The sequence below is a fragment of the Pristis pectinata genome, chromosome 1, assembly GCF_009764475.1.
Source record: "Pristis pectinata isolate sPriPec2 chromosome 1, sPriPec2.1.pri, whole genome shotgun sequence".
Taxonomy (NCBI): Eukaryota; Metazoa; Chordata; class Chondrichthyes; order Rhinopristiformes; family Pristidae; genus Pristis; species Pristis pectinata.
The window spans coordinates 146,318,602-146,345,631 of NC_067405.1; the positions used below are offsets into that span (position 1 = coordinate 146,318,602).

A 27,030-nucleotide genomic window follows, 5' to 3' on the forward strand; every position below is an offset into this window, starting at 1 on the left:
TCACATTCTCCAATTCAACCACACAAAGAGTAATTAACCTACCAACCTTTAGGATGTGGGAGGAAACCGGAGAATCCATGGGAAACCCACACAGTCACAGGGAGGATACACAACCTCCATACATACAGCACTGGAGGTCGGGATCAAACACTAATTGCTGGGATTTAATTCAGAAAATACCACTCTAGTGATTTGAGATCTGATATGCGACAGGTGTATCCTGCTGCACTTTGGCTCCATGGTTCCCACTGCTCCCCACCACTGAGATTTCACACTTCTGTTGCAGGCTCACCAATAGAGGTTAGTCAACAACTTAATATCATTGTATCAGGTGACCTATCATTTACAAGACCTGGGAACTAATATTTATTGTCCATCCGTAACTACAGCTTGACCTGAGCAACTAGCAGCACCATTTCAGAATAACCACATTAGGTAGTCTAGAGTCCCAGAGGGGCCGGACTTTCTTCCAAGGACATTGATGAGCCAGACAGGATTCACAACAATCCAATACCTTTGTGGTCACCTTTACCAACACTATTTACTTCACTTTGTTTAATTACTTGAATTTATGTTCCTCAGATGCAGTGATGTGATGCAAAGTCATCTCTCCAGATACAGGTTCAGTAACAAAATCACAATGCTATCATACTCACAACTGTCAGACTGGTCAAAGACTTCTGTCAGTGAGTTTATACATCCTCAGCCCTTCCTTCAAAACACCACAGACTTGAGAACATTTACTAAAAGAAGTAGTATTGGCAAAACTTGCTTGCAAGCAGCTGAGAAGGGGTCACCCTCAGGAGAGAGGAAACACATGGAGAATAGGGAGTATAAACACAGGTTGTATTAATGGACACAATGGAAGCCAGTGCTTTATTTTAGATTTGCTCTTGGGCATGGAGGAGACTTCCAGCGATTGACGTGCACTAGAAATAGTGAGCACATCTCATTTTGTGGATACTCGTGACTATCTGGCCCAGAGCACCGCAGTGGCAGGTATTTCACCAAGCTGGACATGCCAAAGGCTTATCTTTATTTTAGGGAAGTTGGGGGAAGGGAGAACAGTGGACGGAAGAGAAAATGTAATAAGGAAGATGTGCATTTCTATAGTCTGTCATATCCCCGCGACATTCTAAACAGCTGACAATGAATACTTTTTTAAGATGTACATTTTTAAATTGAACATCACAAACATGGCAGCCAGTTTGTGCACAAGGTTCCAGATTCAGGAATGTGCTAATTGTTTTACAAAATTCCTCTTTTCACAGGTGCCACCAGATGTGCTGAGTAGTTTTCAGCACTTACCATTTTTATTTCAGATTTCCAATATCTGCACTTTTTTTTTAGAATTTATTAAAATTAGAGATGATCAAGTCATTACCACCAGGTTGTGCTGGATCTTGCTGTGAATGGTTTCCTACACTGCAATCATGCTGACACTCTACGATATTCAGAGCTTGTGGAATGCACTACAGAAACATTTTTCCCTCTGGGTCTTTTCAGTAGATTGCAACTTAGCCACAATGACCGATTGGCATTTGAAACAAAACCCAAAAAACTTTGATTTTCTTTTCCTGTTCCTGCTCCTCCTTGACCTTTCAGAAGCCATTTAGACAGGCACAATGAACAGATAGGGAACAGAGGGATGTAGACCACGTGCAGGCAGATGTGCAGTTTAAATTGGCATCGTGTTCAGAAACTGACAATTGTGGGCCAAAGGGCCTGTTCCTGTGCTGTACTGCTCAATGTTCTGTGTTCTATCAGACAGGGCGCACACACACGTATCAGGGAAGAGGGTCTGAAACAGATGCTAGGCAGGCACAGTAGTGTAGTAGCAGTTAGCCCAACGCTATTGACAGCGCCAGCAACCCGGGTTCGATTCCAGCCGCTGTAAGGAGTTTGTACGTTCTCCCCATGACTGCGTGGGTTTCCTCTGGGTGCTCCGGTTTCTCCACATTCCAAGACGTAAGGGTTAGGAAGCTGTGGGGCGTGCTATGTTGGCACCGAAGCGTGGTGACACTTGCGGGCTGCCCCCAGCACATTCTACGCAAAAGATGTATTTCACTGTGTTTCGATGTACATGTGACTAATAAAGAAATCTTATCTTTCAACTGTCTCCACCCCACCTACCAAGTCTTCAGTAGTCAAAAAGCCATCTAACACACTGGAGTGGGTGGATGCACTACTGGAGAGTGGCAAGTGTCTCACACACACACACACACCCTGGCATGATAAAGGAGGGGAATGAATATCAGTGCATGATTGATTTAATGTCAGTTTCCATCACAATGGTACAAAAACCATGCGTGCTATGGAAGTGCACAGAACACAAGGATAGACCTGTCAGCCCAGCCTAAGCTTACTACCGCTTATGCACCATTGAAGTGTCCTCATACCCAACATTAGCTTCAATACATCCTTTAAGACATCCTGAACACATTATTCACTTGAACTACTCCCTACAGGAAACAGGCTCCACATTCTCACCAATTTTTGAGTCGACGGGATTCTGCAGAATTCCCAAGGCACTGAATAAAAGGTGAAATACAACTACCAGAGAAAATACATACTTATACTGAAGAATCTTAGATGCTAGAAAGAACCAAAGGGAAGAGTCTGTAAATACTTAGATTAGGCAGTTTTGACTAAAGGACATTGACTCAAACTTTTAAACTCTTCTTTCTCGGCAGATGGTGCCTGATCAGAACATACCAATGCACTCTACGGTCAATGAATTAATTCTCAAGGTATCATAGCTGTAATGCACAAAATTTTGACAGCCAATTTGTGCACAGCAAGCTCTGATAATCTGCACTTTTCAGTTAAACAAAAACAGCTATATGAGAATTATGGAAATTACCTCTTTGCATTTCAAAACAAATTCCGTAGAATTTTTGTTTACATCCACACCAGAACAACAGAGCCCATTTTTCAAGGTCTCTTCCAAAAGGCTGCAGCTCTCCCTCACTGGCACATCAGCTGAGTCTTTTCCATTCAGATCTCTGGATTTAGATTCCTAACTGTTATATTCCCATCTTTTCAAAGGAAGGAGAGTTGCTGCAATGTGCTGTTACAGGACAGACTGCTTCTTTTCTCCATCCACTTCCTCCTCCTCCTCTAGTGCAGACTCTCACCTTAATCTGTCCTCAAACATGAAACATTCCAGAAGGTATTTAGGCTAGATACACACAAGCAGGCTTGGACTTGAGGTGCTGCATATTCTGAACAGCAGCGCATCAGTGGGATGGAGAGAATTTAACTTCACTAAGAGCAGAAACTGCGTGGGGGAAAATTGGGCTGCATTTGTATGCCTGACCATTCAGTACAAATATGTAGTTATTTTTATTTAAGCTACACTGACTTTTATGTTAGTGGGGAATTTTTCACTCAAGCACTCTCATTATCAGTGAAATGGCCTTAGATGTCCATTTACCTGGCTAAGCCTTACAAAGATGGATGGTCACAGTCTCCCCCAGGTTCCTACCCTCCTCCAAGGCGGAGTCTAAAACTATAGGACATAGGTTGAAGGTGAGGGGTGAAAGATTTAAAAGGGACCTGAGGGACAGGTTTTTCAGGTAGAGGGAATAAGCTGCCAGTGGAAGTGGTAGAGGAGAGTACAATTACGATGTTTAAAAGACACTTGGACGAGTACAGGGTTAGGAAAGGTTCAGAGGAATATGGGCCAAACTCAGGCAAATGGGGCTAGCTCAGGAAGACACATTGGTTCATGGGCCTGTTTCATGACTCTAATTAGATTTACTTCCAAAAACACTAGTAGCAAGGAAAAGTTGAAGAACAAGGTTAGTGGTTTAAGGTCATGAAAACCCCCAGACTGGCTTCAATTTCCCAAGTGAGGCAGAGTGAGATTTTTCCTTTGTCCAGCTTTTGGACATTATATGGCAGTGGGGGGTTGGGAAGAGGCAGAATGCCCATCTCTTCCCCTTCCCTTACCACCATACTCACTGATCTACACAGGAACCCCTTCCCCCCTTTTCCACACCTCATCTTGGTCTCAATCGGTTATTCCTCTCCCACTCCCCCCAACCCCAGGGTAGTAACTTTCTCCAGGAATTCAGCTTTCCTCCAACTCCAGACTTCTTGGACCTGCTACAGTGCCCAGACCATCACTTTAATGAGCTTGTTGCCTGAACAGACAACCTGTGATGTGACAAACTAAGAACTAAGACAGCAGGAAGAGACTTCTACACAGGAGAGTTGTTGGAACATGCAACACCCTGCTGCAGGCACCCACTCCCCCTCCCTCTCCCCATAGCCCTGCAAACTTATTTCTTTTCAGACACTACTGAATCGAAAGCAAAAAACACACCGCAGGACGGACTCCACCCAAAGTGCCGAGCATCCCTCCGCTTCCACGGATGCTGCCTGACCCACTGAGTCCCTCCAGCAATTTGTTTTGTGCTCCAGATTACAGCATTTGCAGTCTCTTGCGTCTCCCTACTGAATTGAATCCACCTCCACTAGTCTGCACGGCAGCGCTTTCAGACACTAACCACTTGTCTAAGACAATTTAAAAAATCCTTGTCACTTTAGGGCAATTGGGAACTAAAAATCTCACTTAGGAAGATGGCAACCTTCAACACCAGAATCAGACAGCTTATACATTTCAAAAATAGCTCATTAGGCAGGGAATACATTGGGAGGAAATGCTATATTAAGGCAAGTTGTTTCTATTTGTTTTGTTATGGGAACTCGCCTGGAGTTCAAGCCAAAATTCCCACCACCACTACCAAAAATAGATTAAAGGGGTCAGTCATCACGTTGCTGTTTACTCACTCTTGCTGTGCACAAAGCGGTTGCTACATTGGCAGCAGAAGAATCACTGCACTGCCAAGCCAATGTACAAGACTGGCACAAGATGCAATGCAAATCCAAGCATTGTTCTCTTTGGCACATTTAAATCCACTTAGCGATCCCCATAAAACACCATGGTAAATATAACCAGAGTCAGGCAGAGTCCAGAAGAGTCCACTTGCGAGTTAGAATGAAGTGGTCAGTGCCTTGGTCTCGGTGACCTTGGGTTAAGCCCATTTCAAAAGCACGTGTTTTGGTATGTGTTGTGGAAACCCCATTGTCCAAGCTACACAATGATTAAAAAAACAAGGCTCAAGTCATCAGTGTGAGGGAAGACTCTCCACTTGCCTGGGTGAGTGCAGCTTCAACAGCACTCCAGAAAGCTTGACACCATACAGGTCTAGCAGCCCGCTTGACAGGCACCCCATCCACACACCACTCACTCACTCCACCACCGACACACGGCAGCAGCAGTTTGTACCATCTACAGGAGGCCACTGCAGCAAATCACCAAGACTCCTTTGGCAGCACCTTCCAAACCCATAATCTCTACCAGCGGGACGAGGACAGCAAAGCACGGGGAACACCACCACCTTCAAGTTGCCCTCCATCCTGACTTTGGAAATATATCGCTGTTCCTTCACCGTCGCTGGGTCAAAGTCCTGGAACTCTCTCCCTGACAGCACTGTGGATGTACCCACACCTCAGTGGGTTCAAGAAGGCAGCTCACCACCACCTTCTCAAGGGCAAACCAGGGTTGGGCAATTAAATGCTGGCTCAGCCCACAATCCCTTGTATGAATTTAAAAAAATACATCTACGCTTGTGTTACTTTTAGTTGCTGACAATGTGCCATGAAAATTGTGACTCTAGGTGGGGGAAAAATCTACACACTGCATTCAAGTTTATCACAAAGGCTTGCAGCAAAGGAGGATGCCATTTGGCCCATCATCCCCAGCCTAGCTCTTTGAAAGACAAAAATTAATTTCAACTCCTGGTCATTAACTTTTCCTAAACATTTATCCAATTCCCATTTCTTAAGTGGTATTGAAACCTGCCTCCTTCCCTTTCAGCTTGTACATTACAATATTATAACAATTCACAAAGAAAACACATTCCCTCTGGAGCCAATATTTACCCATCATTCAACATGGCAAAATAAGTGTTGATCACCATCACAGCAGTGCGTATAGGAGCTTGAGGTGCACTAATTGGCACTGCATGCCCACACTGCAATAGTGACCACACTTCAGTGAGGTATTTATTGGCTGAAGAGCACTTTGGGACACTCTAAGGCTGTGATAGTCACTGAAGAAAAGCAAGCCCCTCCTTCAGCATCTCTACGTCCTCTGGTTAGCAACTCTCCTGCCAGGAGAAGCAACTTCTCCTTTTCACACTGTAAAAATCCTTCATATTGGAACATGTCCCCTCACATCTCCTCAACCTTCTCAGCTCTAAGATCAACCCCAACTTGCTCAGGTTTCTCCACATGACAGTGAAGAAGCTCTCTTCCCTCTTCTGGATCATACACAAGCCCCCAATATGGCATGAGCAAGCCATGGAGCTGTTTTTCCTATCAGTTTTCTTTCCCACCTAGTCCTCGTTTACTCCTCAATTGTTGTGTGGTTTTATTGGAATTGGTTTATTATTGTCACGTACTGAGGTACAGTGAAAACTTGTCTTGCGTACCGTTCATACAGATCATTTCATCACATCAGTGCCTTGAGGTAGTACAAGGGAAAACAATAACAGAATGCAGAATAAAAGTGTTACAGTTACAGAGAAAGTGCAGTGCAGGCAGACAATAAGGTGCAAGGTCATAGCAAGTTAGATTGTGAGGTCAAGAACCCATCTTATCGTATTAGGGAACTGTTCAATAGCCTTATAACAGCAGGATAGAAACTGTCCTTGAGCCTGGTGGTATGTGCTTTCCGGCTTTTGTATCTTCTGCCTGATGGGAGGAGGGAGAAGAGAGATTGTCCAGGGTGGGTGGGTCTTTGATTATGTTGGCTGCTTTACTGAGGGCAGCGAGAAGTGTAGACAGAGTCCATGAAGGGGAGGCTCGTTTTCTGTGATGTGCTGAACTGTGTCCACAACTCTCTTTGTTATACACCATTATCCTTGAGATATCCTGAAGAGTTAGGCCTACAAGTATTTTTCTTGCATTATTAAGACCTTGTGCGCCATCCATCAAGCACCCAGCTTTTTTCCCTCCCCTTTTTGTGAGAAACTGGAGGGAATGGAATTTGGCATGGTGTACCTCAAAACCTAATCCCAATCCATTGCCCAGTAGAACCAATGAAGCACTGGTCAGGTTTCCCTTACTGATCCGCTGCTGAAGCCAATTGTATAAAAACCTGTCAGCATCTTGCAACCCCACAATGCCCTGAGAGAACATCTAACAATGTACATCGTTAAACACAGTCATTATAGAGATATAGAAAACGTGGTAACCTATCTGTGCACTGCAAGTTTCCGCAAGCCACAATGTAGAAAAGGAACAGCTCACCTGCTTCAGTAACATTGTCTGGAAGGTAATATTAGCCCCAGGAGACAAGGAAAAGTCCCTGATTTTTCCAATGTGGCAACAGGGAGTAGAACAGTGCAGTAGACAAAGACTTGGTGAGAACAGCACCGAGAGCAGAGTAGCACTCACTCAGGAAGTGTCAGCCTGAACTTTGTATTCAAGTCTCCAGTGGGAACTGAATCTACCACAAAAGTTTAATTAATGATCTGCTGCAAGACCTTTCATGCAAAAGCAAATGTACATTTTGTTCAGAGGATCAGTTAAGATGATGGGGGTGGCACGTCGGTACAGCTAGCAGTGCTACTGCCGCACAGCTGCAGAGACCCAGGTTCGATCCAGACCTCAGGTGGTGTGTGCGTGCGTCTCTAGTTCGCACGTTATCCCTGTGACTACGTGGGCTTCCCCTGGTTTCCTCCCACATACCAAAAATGTGCTAGTTGGTAGGTTAAATTGTCCCTAGTGTGTAGGTGAGGGGTAGAATCTGGGGGGAGTTGATGGGAACGTGGGGAGAATCAGGATAGTTAAAAAAATAAGCTGGGTGCTTGATAATTGGTACAGAAGGCTATTCTTAATAACACAAGATACTTCTAGCCCCAACTCTTCAGGATGGCTCAAGTATAATGCAGCAATTGGAAATAAGAAATAGGAGCAGGAGGAGGTCATCTGGCCCGTCGAGCCTGCTCCGCCATTCAGTAAGATCATGGCTGATCTGGCCATGGACTCAGATGCACCTACCTGCCTTTTCCCCATAACCCTTAATTCCCCGACTATGCAAAAATCTAACTGTGTCTTAAATATATTTAATGAGGTAGCCTCTACTGCTTCCCTGGGCAAAGAATTCCATAGATTCACTCCTCTCTGGGAAAATCAGTTTTTCCTCATCTCCGTCCTAAATCTATTCTCCCGAATCTAGAGGCCATGCCCCTAGTTCTAGTCTCACCTATCAGTGGAAACAACCTTCCTGCCTCTATCTTATCTATCCCTTTCATATTGCCAAACTTTCTAAGTCATGTACACGTTTGCAATGTGTGTTGCAAATCTGTCAACTTTTGGTTCCATCCACATACTTCTAAATGAAGTCCAAATCACTTATACAAACCAAGAGGAACAAGGAACCTTGTGGACCTAAGTGCATAGAGCCCTCAGACTCCTAACCATCGTTGAGCTCGCACTTTCCCTTGGACTCCAAGGACTATTACTTCGTGTGATCAATCTGTCACACGGAACTTCAAAGATATCTTGCTAAAGCCCACACGGATGACATCAACTGAGGTACCACATTGCCTTGTTAATTTTCACTGAAGTTTCTGAAGTTATTCAGATACTGCCTTCCAGCTGACTATCCTTGATTAGCCTATGTCTCTGATTAACGCTGTTCACTGATGTCAGGCCGGCTGACCTGTAGTTACTGGGTCTATCCCTTTTGCCCTGTTTAAATAATAGTACTACATCAGCAACCAAGTCTTCTAACACCACATCTGTGGCTAAAAACCTGGAAAACACGAGCCAGAGCCTGTGCTCTCTGTTCCTAGTGCATTTGAGCCTGGTACTTATTTTAATCCTGTCTTGCTAATTCATTCACTTTTAAAGATATACTATCCCTTTACATCCTCTCTGCTTATCATTTTGCACAATTCACATTCACTCAAGTCAAAGCCTGTATCGTCCCCTCCACTGTGAAGACTGATGCAAACTATTCCTTCAGAAACTTGTCCTAGTTCTTTACCATACAAGATCATTTTGGCCTATCAACTTTACACTGCCTCACACAGCAATCCCATTCCCCACTCATTTTCCCTGCAATCTTCTCCACACATTCCCATCAACTCCTCCCAGATCCCACCACTTATCAACACACTAGGAGCAATTTACAGTAGCCAATTAACCCACCAAGCAGCATGTCTTTGAGACAGGGGAGGAAATTGGAGCACCAGGAAGAACATCTTCCATTGTCACACCCAGGCTTGTAGTCTCTAAATTCCTAATACTTATCACATGTTCCTTCCTCTTACATTAAAGTATAAACAATTAAGCATTGACAAAAACTTTCATCTGCTATTACATGGCCTTTGTTTTCTTAACTCACTCCTTTTTGTTTCCCCAAACCATCCACATTAAATTTTGCCCTGCTCTTCTCTCAGTACATGGAGACATTGGAACATGGAGACAAGGTTTAGAGGGATATGGGCCAAATACAGACAAATGGGATTAGTTCAATTAGGCAACTTAGTTGGCATGGAAGAGTTGGGCCAAAGAGCCTGTTTTCCATGCTGTATAGCTCAATGACTACTATAACTGCTGTCGGGGTCTCATTCTATAATTCACCAGCTGCAGGCACATTGATATATTCATTCCATAATTCAATGGGGGCAAGCACTCATGAACCCAGGCACACCCCACTCGGGCTCAGGAACACAAAAAGCTCCATAGAGTAGTGGACTCTGCCCAATACATCACGAGCACATCCTTCCCCACCATCAGTAGTATCTCAAGAAGGCAACATCCATCAAAGATCCCCACCATCCGGGCCGTGCCACCTTCTCGCAGCTCCCATCGGGCAGGAGGTACAGAAGCCTGAAGTCCCACACCACCAGGTTCAAGAACAGCTACTTCCCTTCAACCATCAGGTTCTTGAACCAACCGGCACAACCCTAATCACTACCTCTGTATAATAACACATTGATCACTTTACACTAAAACGGACTTTGTATTTTTTTCATTCTTATTGTGTTTCTTTCTTGTAAAATTCTGTATAATTTATGTTTTTCTTGAGAATTTTGCTTATCTGATGCTATGTGCCTGTGATGTTGCTGCAAGTAAGTTTTTCATTGCACCTGTGCACACACATACTTGTGCATACGACAATAACTCAACTTAGGCTTCTACAGGGATGTTTTATCCATGCGCACTTTCTATAAATCAGAATGCTCCAACTCAATACACTGTACAGCAAATTGTATACACAGCCAGACTTATAAAAGTGAAGGGGACTAATTTACTGGGAGCACACTTAATTTCATATTCTGACTTGCCATTGGACTCAAACCTCAGGCACTGCACTCAATCATAACCTCAGTCAATTGCTCAGAGCTCAAACGAAGCAACCAGAAACCTTCAACTCATTTGCTTCTCACTAAGTGGCTATTTTGAGAGGAAAGATATGGACCATTTTAGAGGAAGATTTTATTGCATATAAATACGCTCCAATTATCCTTTCTTTACACTGTAATGATATTAAAACCATAAAACAATGAGATTACCAAGATGTTTAAGAGTTTTTATAACAGAACTGCTCACTTACTTGCATTCCCCAGGGACATCACACCCTCCATGGATCGAGTGACAACCCTGCTTGCATATGGCTGAAATAAAAAAGAAAATTGCTCAATCCATCATTCGTTGAAGTGTCTCACAATCACTTGGTGCTCGATATCCCAGAGGCTGGTATCTGCAGCGTAGCCTGTCGAGCCAACGAACCTGCTGGTCAGCCTTCTTCAGCTCACTGCTGGCCGCACTGTCGGACAACAGCCGAGCCCAGTCTGTCCACACGGGGAGCGTTTCCACCCATCAACGACAGATCCGAGTTCAACCAAAAAATTGGAGTTTGACACGTGGAGACTCTATCCCCTTCAAAGCAATTGCTCTACTAGAGAGGATCACTTAAGGTTGAGGGGGCAAGTTTAAAAGGAGATTTATAAGGCACATTATTTTTAAAATAAAACACAGGAGTGGTATGTGCCTTGAAACATGCTGCCAGTGGGAAGTGGTAGAAGCAGATATAATAGCAAGGAATAAATACATACCCCAGGAGGGTATCCTACTCGTATCCCCCTCTGTTCACCCAAACCATTGGGCACTGCAGTGGTTTAAAGAGTTGCACTTAGACAGGGGCATGAACAGGCAGGGAATGGAGGGACATGGATCATCTGCAGGGAGATGGGATTAGTTTGGACTGGCATCATGGCCGACACAGACACTGTGTGCCAAAGAGCCTGTTCCTGTGCTGTTCTATGGAGAAAGACTCCAGCCCTCCACAGCTGGTACACCTTCTCTAAGCCCTCTAGAATTCTGCATTTTTAAACTGGTTTCCACTCTCGATACTCGAGACAAGCCTGTGAGTGGCTTTTGCCAAATGGTTCAAACCACAGACGCTACGGGGAGCTTCTTACCTTTGATGCAGTCCACGCCCATCCAGCCCTCCATACAGAGCTTGTTCCCATTCTGGTCGCACATGTAGTGGCCGAAGAAGTCATCGCGTGGCCGGCAGAGTTTGTTGCAGCCAGTGCCATAGTAGTGCTCTTCGCACTTCACCCGGATGCTGTACTCAAAGTGAGCCACAGGCCCGTTGTGCTGAAAAGTCATCCAGGGACCTCCTGGGTTGATCATTCCCGTCTGAGAACCTCGCTCGATGAGCTGGCCTTCACCTACGTGAAAAGAAAACATCACTTGCATCAGTGTTCACCCAGGGATAAATCACTGGACTATGTGCAATCTGCTGGAGGAGCTCAGCAGGTCGAGCAGCATCTGTGGGAGGTAAGGAACCGTCGACGCTCTGGGTCGAAACCCTGCATCAGGACTGGACTATTTACTGTGTGTTTACTCTGTGAGCTTCATGCGAACAAGGAATTTCATTGCAGCCTGGTGTATATGAGAATAAGCTTGAGCGAGCTAGGGCTTTTCTCTTTGGAGAGGAGGAGGATGAGAAACAACTTGATAGAGGTGTACAAGATGATAAGAGGCATAGGTCGAGTGGACAGTCAAAGACTTTTTCCCAGGGCAACAATGGCTAACACGAGGTGGCATAATTTTAAGGTGATTGGAGGAAGGTATAAGGGGGATGTCACAGGTAAGTTTATTTACACAGCGAGTGGTGGGTGCGTGGAACGCACTGCCGGCAGAGGTTGTGGGGGCAGATACATTAGGGGCAGCTAAGAGGCTCTTAGATAGGCACATGAATGATAGAGAAATAGAGGGCTATGTGGGAGGGAAGGGTTAGATAGATCTTAGAGCAGGATAAAATGTTGGCACAACATTGTGGGCCGAAGGGCCTGTACTGTGGTGTAGCATTCTATGTTCTATACTAACTAACATCAACACAGGGGCCAATGTTCTCAAAAAGCAAAATGGACATGTTGGATCATTACCCACTTAACCCAATTCTTTGCCTAGCATGGCCACGATGGGCTGCATGGCCTTCTGAGCCAAATTTCTACAACCTTCATTCATCTCCTCAAACTGCTCCCACAATTAATTGGTAATTGGTTTATTATCGTTACGTGTACCGAGATACAGTGAAAAGCTTTTGTTTGCATGCCATCTAGGCAGATCGTTCTGTACACAAGTACATCAAGGTAGTAAAAAGGGGGAAAAAATGAATGCAGAATATAATGTTACAGTCACTGGCACCCTACACGTTATACCCAGGAGGGGACAATAATGTTCCCCCCACACCTCTCCTTCAGTGTCCCCCAGTTGTGGTTTGCTCAGCATCTTGGGAATTGGCAGCTGCCTTCAATTAAAACACTTGCATATATGCACCTCTGCTTCTATATGCTTTCCAGTGATTGAGTTATATAGCACGGAAACAGACCCTTCAGCCCAACCTGTTCATGCCAACCAAGGTGTCTTCCTGAGCTAGTCCCACTTGCCTGCGTTTGGCGCATATCCCTCTAAACCTTTCCTATCCATGTACCTGTCCAAATCCAACTTGGTGACTTAAATGGTCAGGTCAGTGTTGAACTTTCCGACTGATACCTCATGGCCACAGATATTTTTGGGCCCAGCTCCAAACTTCCACTATCCTTTGGGTGAGAAAATTCTTGATCCTAAATAGTCCATTTCAAATTTAGCCCAGTGATTAGCACTCTCGCCTCAGAGCAGGGTGACTTAAGCTTAGAACTGAGAGAGTGCTGTGCAGAAGCAGCCTTCCAAATGAGATGTTAAAATAAGGCTCCATCTACTGCTTCAGTAGATAAAACATTCCCCACAGCACTATTCAAAGAGCAGTTCCCCCTGATGTCCTGACCAACTTTATCCCTTATTCAATACTCCAAGAAACTTGTTATTTCTGTTTTTAGAATCTTGTGCCCAAATCAGCTACATTTCCTTCATTATAACAGTGAATAGCAACAGTGAATAGCTGTATACAACTCTTGAAAATCCCATGACAGTGGCAAGGGCTTCTGCACAGAATGCAGAAATACGCCATTTGACTCATTCCACACAAGACTCCTCCAACTAATCCATTCAACGTTTCTTGAGCAGCACACACAAAATGCTGGAGGAACTCAGCAGGTCAGGCAGCATCCATGGAGGGAAATGAACAGTCGATGTTTCAGACCGAGACCCTTCATCAGGACTGGAAAGGAAGAGGGCAAAAGTCAGAATAAAAGAGTTGGGTGGGGGGATTGTAGGGCAAGGAGCACAAGCTGGTAGGTGATAGGTGAATCCAGGTGATGGGGGGGGGGGGGGTAGTGAGGAAGGTAGGTGGGGGAGAGGGGAAGTGAGAATTATGTGAGAAGCTGGGAGGTGATAGGTGGAAGAGGCAATCTCTCTTTCTCACGGCTTTCCAGCTTCACTCAATTCCCAAGTTCCTAATTAGATTTAACAGCAACTATCTAACATGCTCTACTAGAGAGCATAGCTTTAAGGGGAGAAGTTTAACAGGAGATTTACAAAGCAAGTTTTTTTACATATACCCTGTGGGGTGGGTGCCTGGAACACGCTGCCAGGGGAAGTAGTGGAAGCAGATACAACAGCAACATTTAAGAGGCATTTAGACAGGCACATGAACAGGCAGGGGATGGAGGGATACGGATCACGTGCAGGCAGATGGGATTGGTTTTGATCGGCATCATGATCGGCACAGACACTGTGAGCCAAAGGACCTGTTCCTGTGCTGTACTGTTCTGTGTTCTACGGAGAGAAGACTCCAGCCCTCCACAACTGTTAAACCTTCTCTACTCCCTCCAGAAATTTGTATTTTTAAACAGTTGCTTCCACTCTCAATATTCTAGACGAGCCTGTGATTGGTTCTTGCCAAATGGTTCAAGCCACAGACGCTACAGGGAACTTCTTACCCCGAATTGTGGTCTTCCCTCTTCTCTGCATCTACCCTGTTAAGCACTTATAATCCACAAGGTGAAATGAATTAGTCTCACCTTCCTATGCTGTTCAGTACTGTGCATGAAGGTCTGTAGTAGCAAACCTTTTGTTAAATATTATATAAGAAATTAACTTCAATATCTCAAGAAAAGCCTTATAATACATTTTCCTGTATAGCTGGAAGAGGTTCCTCTCATGTTTTAGTGGTCAAAGATAGCCATTAGTTGAGGAACACAAGACCAGGAGATACATTCTGTGCTGAACTAGCCTTTATCTGCTCATGTACAGGAGACATCAGCCTGCAGAGTCACGTTAAGTACTAGAAGCTGCAAACCCTGGTATGTATGTGCAGAGCCACAGATGTGTTAAAGCAAGACAGGAGCAGTTTGGGATATGATGCTTTAGTCTGTGAATGGCAGCTCTCCAGCCCAGGTTCACTTGAGTGAAAGTCCAGAGGGTATCTGGAACATCAGGAATCACAAAGCAGGACAGCAGGAAAGAAAAATCTATGAAGAAAATAAAAATTCTCATCAACATCAAGGGTGCTAACCTTACAAATAAGGGAGTAACTGGGGATTATTATTTGATAACTTGACATTGTTTTGAGTTTCCCTACAAACTTTCCAGGAAGTTCTGCTGAGAAGATTTTTTTCCCCTTTCAGCCAGAACGGAAATATTAAGGAATTGTGAAACAAAACAAATATCAGAGCTTGTTATTTTCTCAAGACAGCCAGGCACACCACACCCGGCCAGCACGAGAAAGCAACAGAGACAGATTTGAGAGAGCCGCACATTTCAACGGTTCTGTGGCTTTAACGAGGCAGACACTGAAATAAACAACACGTTTCCGCATTCCTTCCCTTAGTCTTCCACTTCCCACGCAGGGACTCTGCTGTGTCCAACAGTATTCACAGAAAGTAATGCTGTTGGACTCAAGGATTTGATCCCCACTTGAGGACATGAATCCAGGATGACATTAGCCCAGTATTGAAGGAATGCTGCACTGTCAGATGAGCAATCAAACCAAGACCATACCTTCAAATTTCCTGGCACCATGTCAAAAAGCATCAAGAGTTTTCTTCCAATGTCCTCCACCAACATTACTAATACATTCATCGAGTCAAAGAGAGAGTCAGAAGTCAGAGTTATACAGCACAGAAACAGGCCCTTCAGCGCAACTGGTCCGTGCCAACCAAGATGCCCCATCCAAGCTAGTCCCATTTTCCAGCATTTGACCCATAACCTTCTAAACCTTTCCAATCCATGTACCTGTCCAACTGTCTTTTAAAAGTCGTTATTGTACCTGCTTCAACCATTTTCTCTGGCAGCTGATTCCACATGGATACCACCTTATGTGTAAAAAAAAGTTGCCCCTCAAGTTCCTATAAAATCTTTCCTCTCTCACCTTAAACCTATGCCCTCTAGTTCTTGATTCCAACTCTGGGAAAAAGAGTGCATCAGATACAGCAGATACAGCAGAGAAAAAGGCCCTTCAGACCACGATTCCTTGCCAACATCAACCATCTATATTTATGTAATTCTCCCACAGCCTCATCAGTCCCTCCCCAGATTCCACAACTCACCTACACACAAGGGGCAATTTACAGCAGCCAACTAACCCACCAACCTGCATATTTTTGGGATGAGGGAGGAAACAGGAGCAACTGGGGAAACCCACGTGGTCACAGGGAGAACGTGCAAACTCCACACAGACAGCACCGGAGATCAGGATGGAACCCAGGTTGCTGGAGGGTGAGGCAGCAGCCACTGTGCTACTCTATTCATTTCCCCGTATTGTGCAGAGGAACAGTTTTCCCAGTGAGAAGACATTTGATATAACCAGCCGGGGCTGTCCAGCTTCTTCATCAGTACATCCTTCAATCTGGTCGTCCAGCTTTCCCCTCAAATTACACATTTTGTTTCAATGGTGCCACAAGACAGCAAATTCTGCTCTCTCTGGATAAAGACCTGCCGTATGTGGGGGTTTGCTGTGGACAATTTGGCTCCTTCCCCTACCTTACACCTCAGAAGCGCAGGCTGAAGCACTTTGGGTCAGAAGGCAAAGACCATGCCATCCAAATTCACACAGACCCAGCAAGTCAGGATTTGGTGCCAGGCCAGTGCAGTGTTAGCTAAAACTTAGACAGGCAAGGCACAGAAGGACACTGTTCTAAACACAGGCAAATGGGAGTGTAGATGCGCAAAAAGGTCAGCATGGATGTGATGGACCGAAAGGCTGTACAATTCCATGACTTACATCAAGCAGGGCAGGAACGATGCTGCAGCCCATGGTGGCGTTCATGTGGGATGTAGAGAAAGAAGAGCAGTTCTCAACTGCTATTGGGTCAAAAGTCGACGTGTGTGGATATCAAGTGACAACTGGATTGGACCCAGCACTGAAGGCAGCAGTCGACAGTTCATAACATTCATCCAGGATCACACACACAACATAGTAAAGCTTGGATTGGAACAAGGCCATTTTTCCAATTAGGGTTTCTTGTATAATTGAAACAACCATCAGGTTTCTCCTTCTTACCTATCGAGTGATACAGCATGGAAACAGACCCTTTGGCCCACACATCTGTGCCAGCCATTCGGTATCTACCTAGAACAATCACATTACCCAGCACTCGGGAATGTCTCGCCTCCATAACCCCCTCAGGCAGTGCGCTCTAGATTTCAATCACCGTCTGGGCGAAATCATTTTTCAAGTCCCCTCCAAATCTCCTAGCCCTCACCTTTAACCTCTGCCTCTTGTCACAGACAACTATTCTAGGGGGAAAAGTTTCTCACCATCTACCATATCTCTGCCATTCAACAAGGTCACCCAGTTTCCTTCTTAATCACCTTATCTACCTAAGCTGCTGCTTCAGGGATCCTTGAACATGTACACCAAGGTCCCTCTGTTCCTTAATGTTTCTTAGGGTCCCACCATTCAATGTGTAAATGCTAGCAAGAGTCCTCCAAAATGTAACACTTCACTTTTACTGGATTAAATTCCACCTGCCATTTCTCTTTCCATTTTACCAACTCATCAACAGCATTCTGTACCCAAAGACTACCCATCCTCAACACCAATTTAGATTGAACAGAATTTGCCAAATTGCCCTGGATCCCACAGGTTCTTACCTTCAGGAACACGTGGGACCTTGTCAAAGTTTCACAGAAGTCCACATAGGCTACATCAACTACACTATCCTCATCGGCACACTTAGTCACCTCTTCTAAAAATTCGATTAAGTTAGACAGGATATCCCCACTTACCACCCTGATCAATCTCCACCCGAACCTGGGATACATCCCCATCTCCTCAGGCCCTAGGGATTTATCGATCTCTAAGTCTGTTTAGAAATCTAACACCTTTTCAATGTGAATTTGCTTTAGAACTTCACTGACACAGGCTCTCCATTGAATTCTCCAACTACAGCATTGAAATCTTTAGAAACTTTCTAAATAAGGCAGTATACCACAGAAAATGGAGAGAACTGTTTAAATAAAAACAAGTTTTATGATCTGGAATGTGCTGGGTGAAAGAGTAGCCAGAGCAGATTCTTTCAGATGGGAAACTGATGGGTGAAAGACAGGGAAGAGCAAGGAAAATTGGGACTTACAGATAGATTGAAGAGCTGGCACAGGCTTGACAGGCTGAGTGGTCACCTCCCTCCCTACACACATCTATTAATACCAATATAACCATTAATCCCCTTTTTGACAGGTACTAATCCAGTTCCTTTGTCTGATCCAGAATTTGCTCAGGTACCTAGCAGCTGGCGCACATAGAAATTGAATCCAGCATAATACCATTAACTAAAGGACTGGACTGATAAAAATCTCCTTTCATAATTGTTCTGTAATTATCAAGGACAATTCAATGTGTTTTTTTTAAAAACTTCCTTTTTCTTGTCAACTCCAAACATGCCATCCTTGATGATTCTCCTCCCTAAACCTATTTCACAGAAGACTCACCACACCTTCTCTCCTCCAATTCATTCTTATATCCACAACTGGTGAACATTTCCCCTCTCCCCCACCACTGTTAAACACCCAGTGCTATAGGATCAGCTGCATCAGCCCTAGGGGACAGATGGGACTGTTTGGGTTAAAGCCCCACCTCCAAGTGCAGCACGGCCTCAGTATGGTCTGAAGGTATCATGGACTGCCCTGCACTTTGGGCATAGGCTAGAGATTCTCCCTCAATGATAAACGCGCTGCATTTTTCACATCAAAAGAAAGTCTTCTGTTTGACATTTTCACTCAAACAATTATAGCAAGGATTCCCTAAACACCTTTAATGATGCCTTCAGAACCACCACCCAGCCACACCAACGAACATGATTCAGCACTAGATTTGCATCCAGTCACCCAAGTCAACAAAGTTCAACTCCATGACCTGCAGGCTGGATCGCTAAGTCACTCATACCTGCAGCAACCGCATTCAGAAAGATTAAACTTCACTCTGCCAGGAAGAAAATTATAGGTTTGGAAGCCCTTAATGAAGAAAATTTTTTTGAAATATGCTTTCTGCTATCAGGGCTTTCAAATGAAATTAGTTCAATGGGCAGCATTCCTGGACAAGATACAAAAGGGTGAATGTTCCCTTTTGGTCTCTGGTCTCTTTTTTTTATACTACTGGCAGTATTTAGTCTTAATCTTGCACCACACATCAGTGCCATGTGAGAAATGGTGCAATAATCTAAAACTGGTAAATCGGTTTATTATTGTCACATGTGCCGAGGTACAGTGATAAACTGTTTTGCATGCTGTCCATCATTTCATCACATCAGTGCATCAAGGTAGTACAAGGGAAAACAATAACAGAATGCAGAATAAAGTGTTACAGTTACAGAGAAAGTGCAGTGCAGGCAGACAATAAGGTGCAAGGCCATAACGAGGTAGACCAAGGTCAAAAATTCAAATATTTCTACACATTCTAGCTTCAAAAACATCATTTGATTTATCTCAACAGCCAGCAGGATTTTAAATTCCACTTCATTGTCTCAGCAATTGCTCACAAGTTAACATTCAATCCATTGATTATGTTGCAGTCTGGATCTTTGCCATTCAAGTGGATTCCCAGTTTATTTTCTGTACAAAGAGGCCACCTTGAGGAAATTGGGCCATTCCAGTCTTATCACAACAGCTAACTCACTGCTTCAGAAATAAACAAAATCAGTCCAACATTGCAGGAACTGAGACATATTAAATTACCTGTGCTTTTTAAAAAAAAATCTATTACTTTACAGACAGTACTTACTGCCCACTCCCCCATTGTCCTTGAGAAGGTAGTGGTTAGCCAGTCCTTCCAGTGAAGGTACTCTCAACATTGACGGGTAGCTTCCAGTATTTAGAGTCAACACCAATAAAGGAATGGTGATACATTTCCATGTCAAGATAGTGTGGGATTTGGAAGCTAACTTTTGGAATTCTGGCTTCCAGGGTTCATCCATGGACCAACACTGTAATGAAGTCTGGAAGCCGAGCGATCCTGCTGAAACCCAAACTATGCATTGGTAAGCAGGCCATTGGCAAGTACTGCTTGATTGTACCCAACGTGAAGGCAGATATATTGTATATACAAACAGAAAGCACCTCCCAGGAAATGGACAGAAACCATCTCCCAGACAGATCAGCATGGGGACTGCTCTAATTGTAGCTCTGTAGCAGCACCCATTGGAGTGAGGGTGTGGGTTCAAGCTCCACTCCATCAGCTTGGGCACAAACATCGGGGCCGACACTCTGTGCAGTGCAGTCGCAGATGCTGTTTGTCAAACATTAAACTGGAGCCCAGTCTGCCTTTCTGGTGAACAACAGAAGATGGTACGGCACCAGTCCAAGCACTACACCGAGAGCAGCAGGGAAAGTTCACCCTATGTCCTGACAAATATGTATCCCCTCAGTCCACATCATAACACAGACGGTTGTTACATCCCACACAATTGGCTACCGTATCCCCCTACATAACAACAGTGACCACATTGGATAGGCACTTCATTGGCTGTGAAGCAGTTCAGGATCTTCCGAAAAGGAATGTGAAATACAAGGCTTTCCTTTCTTTCAAATGAATCAGAAATAGATCAATGAATGGTTAATCAACTGATCCTAATAACATGCTGCTATCCTCTCTCAAACTCCTGGATCACATACAGACAAGTCATTTCAGAAGAGTTAAACCAACCTCTCAACAGGTACTGTAGTGACGGGAATCAAAATTTGATCTAAGGGACCCTTTTTATATTGCAGAGATGTAGCAGTGTTAATGGGGCACTTAATCATCCAATTTTTGCCTGAGACAGCAAAAACATACGGCCCAGAGAGGGGGAGAACTGTCTCAAGCGTTCAGGAGAATTTCCTTGATCAGTACATTTCAGGCTCAATGAGGGAGACAGCTTTGAGGGAGATAGGTTCTGAGAAATGGATCAGACCGAGCAGGAGTAGTATTAGTGGGGGAACATGTAGTAAACAGTGATATTATATCACATATATTTAGTCATCTTGTATAGGAGGGATGTCATTAAGCTAGAGAGGGTGCAGAAAAGATTTGAGACTGGACTGGAAGGCTTGAGTTAAAAGAAGAGGCTGGATAGGCTGGGACTATTCTCCCTGGAACAGAGGAGGGGTGACCCTTGTAGGAGGCTTATAAAATCATGAACGTAGATAAGGTGAATGGTCAGTCTTTTTCCAGAATAGTGGAGTCTAAAACGAGACGGTATAGGTTTAAGGTGAGAGGGGAAAGATCTAAAGGGGACCTTTTCCACACAGTGGGATATGTGGAACGAGCTGCCAGAGGAAGTGGTAGGAGAAGGTACAATTACAATGTTTAAAAGACATCTAGACAGGCACATGGATAGGAAAGGTTGAGAGGGATGTGGGCCAAACACTGGGAAATGGGTTTGGCTCAAATAGACAGCTTGGTTGATATGAACAAATTGGGCCAAAGGGCCAGTTTCTATTGTGTATAACTCTGAATCAAAAGTTTAGAACAGCTATGGAAAAGGATACAGCCCACTCAGATGTAAATATAAGCAATTGGAGAATGGCCAATTTCAATGGGATGCAAACAGATCTGATCCGATCCACGTAATCTGGAATCAAAGCTTGGCAAGTACAAACGTAATTGAACAATGGAAGGCCTTTAACACAGATGTTTCAGCTACAGACTAGGTATATTTCTCTGACAAGTATTAAAGCTGGGCTTCATGAATGACCAAGAGAGTAAAACAGAACAAAAGAGCACGTGACCAATGGCAGGTTATTAACACAAGTAGAAACAAGACTGACTAATGCAGAAGGGATGCAGGAAAAGAAACGAGGCAAAGGGAGACAACAAGAAGAGACTGGCGGCAAACATAAATGGGATTAAAAAGGGAATGTAGTTGTGAAAGCAGAGAGCATAGCGAGGTTGTTCAGCCTGTACCGAGTAACGTGCTGCTTCAGGAGACTCAAAGACATTATTGAAGATCTGGGTTGACTAAGAATTGATAAGGACCAGAAAAGCTAGTTGTACTTTGAACACAGAACAGTACAGCACAATACAGGCCCTTCGGCCCACAATGTTGTGCCAACCTTTAAACCTTGCCTAACACTATCTAACCCCTTCCTCCCACATATCCCTCTATTTTAAATTCCTCCATATGCCTATCTAGTAATCTCTTGAATTTAACCAGTGTACCTGCCTCCACCGCCGCCCCAGGCAGTGCATTCCATGCCCCAACCACACTCTGGGTAAAAAACCTTCCTCTGATATCTCCCCTGAACTTCCCACCCATTACTTTAAAGCCATGTCCTCTTGTATTGAGCACTGGTGCCCTGGGAAAGAGGCGCTGGCTGCCCACTCTATCTATTCCTCTTAATATTTTGTACACCTCTATCATGTCTCCTCTCATCCTCCTTCTCTCCAAAGAGTAAAGCCCTAGCTCCCTTAGTCTCTCCTCATAATACATGCTCTCTAAACCAGGCAGCATCCTGGTAAATCTCCTCTGCACCCTTTCCAACTCTTAAAGTGGATTGATCATGTGGTCCAGATGGAATGCATCCCAGGTTACTGAGGCAAGCACAGGAGGGAGGTACAGAAGCCCTGACCATAATCTTCCAGCATCTATAGATACAGGGATGGTAAATTGGTTTATTATTGTCACATATACTGAGGTACAGTGAAAAACTGTTTTGCATGCCATCCATACAGATCATTTCATTACAACAGTGCATTGAGGTAGCACAAGGGAAAAGCAATAACAGAATGCAGATTAAAGTGTTACAGAGAAAGAGGATGGAGTCCAAGCAGTAGGAAATTGCAAATGGTACAAACTTTGTATAAAGAAAGGCACGTAACCACAGACCAGAAAATTTAACCTCAGCAGTGGGGTATTGTTCCAGAAACAATAATCAGGCACAGAAACAGCAGTTAATTGAACAAGTGTGGACGATTAAAGAAAGCCAGCATGGATTTGTTAAATAGCAAATTATGTTTAACTTGATAATTTTTTGATGCAGTAACAGAAGGATAATGGGGGAAATGTAACTGATGTTGTATGCAGAGAGTTCCAAATGACATTTGATAACAAAGCACATAATAGATCTGTCATCAAGATCAAAGGCCATGGAATAAAAACTGACTGCAACAGCAGGGATAAGTAACAAGAAAAAGTCGTTGCAAAAGATTGTTTTTCAGACAGGAGGGAAATTCCCAGCAGAGCTGGACAAGGACAACTGCTTTTCCTATATGGCAATGACTTGGAATTGACTATTCAGGGTACACAAACACAAAACTGTGAGGAGAATAGTAAAGGACTTTAAGGAGACAGACAGGCTGGTGGAATAGATGGGTATGGCAGACAAAACGTGAAAGAATGAAAAGGGTCAATATAAACAGGAGGACAATTCTGAAAGGGGTACAAGAGCACAGAGTTAGATGGGCATGTTGAGAAAGTGGTTACATACACAAATGGGATCTCGGGCTTTATAAGCAGAGACCAAAGAAATCAAAATGAACCTGTAGAAAAGGCTAGATCGGCCACAGCTGGCATACTGTGTCCAGTTCTGTGAACCACACCTTAGATATAGATAAAATATTTGTTAGTCACATGTACATTGAAACACACAGCGAAATGCATCCTTTTGCGTTACTGAGAATGTGCTGGGGACAGCCCACAAGTGTCTCCACTCTTCCGGCGCCAACAAAGCATGCCCACAGCTCCTAACCTATATGTCTTTGGAATGTGGGAGGAAACCGGAGCACCCAGAGGAAACCCACGCAGACACATGGGGAGAACGTACAAACTCCTTACAGACAGCAGTGGGAATTGAACCCAGGTTGCTGGCGCTGTAATAGCGTTACGCTAACCACTATACTAGGAGAGGCTTTGGAGAGGGTGCAGAAGAGATTTACCAAAATGATTCCAGGATTTCAGTTCTGTGGGTAGAGTGGAGAAGCCAAGGTTGTTCTCCCCAGAACAGATGGTTGCAAGAACACAAGAAAATAGTAGGCCATTAGCCCCCTCAAGCCAACCCCACCATTCAATATGATCATGGCCAATTCATGCTAGCCTCATCTTTTCTTCTGTGCCACAACCCCACAACCCTCAATTCACCGATCCTTCAAAATTGTATCTACCACCATCTTTAAGTAATTCTAATGATTTAGCCTCCAAAACCCTCAGGGTAGAGAATTCCAGCAATTCACCACCCTCTACAAAAAGAAAATTCTACACTTTCCAGTTTTAAATGACCAGCCCCTCGTGTTGTAACTATGTCCTCTTGTTCAAGACTCTCCCACTCGTGAAAACATCTCAACATCTACCATCATGACTCCTCAGGATCTTATTTCTCGATAAGATCACCTCTAGTTCTTCTGAACTCCAAAGAATATAGTAATTTATAGTACTGCTGCCACAAAACAACAAATTTCATGTCCTACAAGTCAGTGATAATAAATCTGATTCTGAGAATACAGGCCCAACCTGTTTAGTCTCTTTGGATAGGACAATCGTCTCTTCCCAAGAATCAGCCTGGTGATTCTCTTTTTGGACTGCCTCATGCTACTACAGCCTTTTTTGTTAAGGTAACGGAACCAAAACTGTGTACAGTACAAGTCCTACTGAGTATTAAAGAACTCTTCCCATCAGTGGAAGGGTCAACAACAAGGAAACATAGAATGAAGGTGATTTGCAAAAGATATTCAAGGAGTAACAAGGGAAAAGTGCCTCCCCACCAAACGGTTGTATGCGGAAGGTACTGCCTGTGGTAGCAATAGGGGCAGGTTCAATTGTAGCATTCAAAGAGGAAATCGATTTGTATCTGAAAGGAAAGAATTTGTAGGGCTCTGGGAGAGGACAGAGGAGTAGGACTTGCATAGAGTAGGTACAGACTCAATGGGCCAAATGGCCTCTTTTGATGCTGTTATGCAGTGATATTTGCAGATATTAGTGAATTCTCAGAATGGTACAAACACACATACACCAAAAGAGCGCTGTTTCTGTGATGCCAGTTGGCTTGGTGTTTGGAGCTTTCTGAATAACACCATCCAAAACCAAACCTGCCATTCTTATTTGGGATCCATAGGTAGAAAGGCATCACACAAATCCTTCACAGCTGCCCCTTCCTGTCCTACATTCAATCAGCCTATTCAGGCATCTGAATAGCCTGTGGAACCATACCCTTATTGGGAGAGCGGGAGACAGGTGGGGAAGTGGGGCACATACCTTTTACAGCACAAGTAGACTGTTCTCTCTATCACATCAATGCCATGTTTACACTAAATTACCTCATGCTCAACTTAGTGTTACAGAAAATAATTCTTACACTTAATAAAATCACATCCCTATGTATTTTCTCTAAACTTTTAGCACTTTTTAAGAAATCTCCTTAAAAGGCTTTAATAAAAAGTTATTACCAGATAGAAAAGTGAAACTGATGTCTAATGTACATCTTACAGTAACATTAATAGTCTCATTCAGAATGAAACCCAGCCACACTGCTGTCACAACTCTTGACCTCACAATCTACCTCATTATGACCTTGCACCTTATTGTCTGCCTGCACTGCACTTTCTCTGTAACTGTAACACTTTATTCTGCATTCTGTTATTGTTTACCCCTTGTACTACCTCTGCACTGATGTGATGTAATGATCTGTATGGATGGCATGCAAAACAAAGTTTTTCACTGTATCTCAGTACATGTAACAATAATAAACCAATTAGCAAACCTCCCACCACCATAGGTCCTGCAGTCGTACAACAGAACAGTGCAGCACAGGAACAGGCCCTTCGGCCCACCACGTCTGTGTCAACTATGATGCAAATTTAAACTAATCCCACCTGCCTGCACATGGTTCATATCCCTGTATGTTCATGTGTCTGTCTAAATGCCTTTTAAACATTGTTATTGTATTTGCTTCCACCACCAGCCCGGCAGCCCGTTCCAGGCACCCACCACTCTGTGTGGGGGGAAAAAAACTTGCCTCATAAATCTCCTTTAAACTCCCCCCCCCCCACCTTAAATCTATGCCCTCTATTATTTGACATTTCCATCCTGGGGAAAAAAAACTATCAATGCCTCTCGACTTTATCAGGTCACACCTAAGCCTCCAACGATCCAGAGAAAGCAATCCAAGTTTGTCCAACCTCTCCTTGTAGCTAATACACTCCAATCCCCAGGTGAACCTCTTCTGCACCCTCTCCCAAACCTCCACATCCATCCTCTAATGCGGTGACTAGAACTGCACACAATACTCCAAATGTGGCACAAAGTTTTAGATAGTTGCAACATGACTTCCCAACTTTTCTACTCAATGTCCCGACCAAAAAAAAATAAGCATGTAGTACACCTCCTTTACCACCTTATCTATGTGTTGCCACTTTCAGGGAGCTATGGACTTGCACCCCAAGATCCCTCTGTACATCAATGCTCACAAAGGTCCTGCTATTAACTGTATACTTTCCACTTACTTTTGATCTATCGAAGTGCAACACCTCAACTTGCCCATATTAACCTCCATCTGCCACTTCTCCACCCATATCTTCCAACTGATCTATATCCGCTGAATCCTTTAACAACGTTCCTCACTCTCCACAACTCCACCAATCTTACTAATGAGACCACCTACATTTTCATCCAAATCATTTATAGACATCACCAACAGGAGGTCCCAGCACTGATCCCTGCGGACACCACTGGTCACAAACCTCCAGTCAGAATTACATCCCTCCACAACTACCTTGTCTTCTAAGGCCAAGCTAATTTTGAATCCAATCTACCAAGTCACCATGGATCCCACGTGCTTGAATCTTCTGAATCAGCCTACCACAAGAGATCTTGTCACAAGCTTTATGGAAATCCATGTAGACAACATCCACTACCCTCAATCATCATCATTACCACCTCAAAAAACACAAGTCTGTAAGACACGACCTCTCCTACACAAAGCCATGCTGACTATCCCTAATAAGTCCATGCTTTTCCAGATGCAAACAAATCCTACCCTCAAGAATCTTCTCCAATAATTTCCCTACCACAGATGCAAAGATCACCAGTCTATAATTTCCTGGTCTGTCCCTATTGTCCTTAAAGGAATAACATTGGCCATTTT

At 44.0% G+C, this 27,030-nt stretch overlaps 1 protein-coding gene across 1 annotated transcript in view; it reads right to left on the minus strand.

The window, feature by feature from the left end:
* The window catches only part of LOC127579547 (protein jagged-2-like), a 216,593-nt gene that overhangs the window by 88,278 nt on the left and 101,285 nt on the right, over positions 1–27,030 (minus strand). The window contains 2 exon segments of the mRNA XM_052032445.1: positions 10,643–10,703; positions 11,511–11,765. Of these exon segments, the coding sequence (XP_051888405.1) occupies positions 10,643–10,703; positions 11,511–11,765 (316 nt within the window).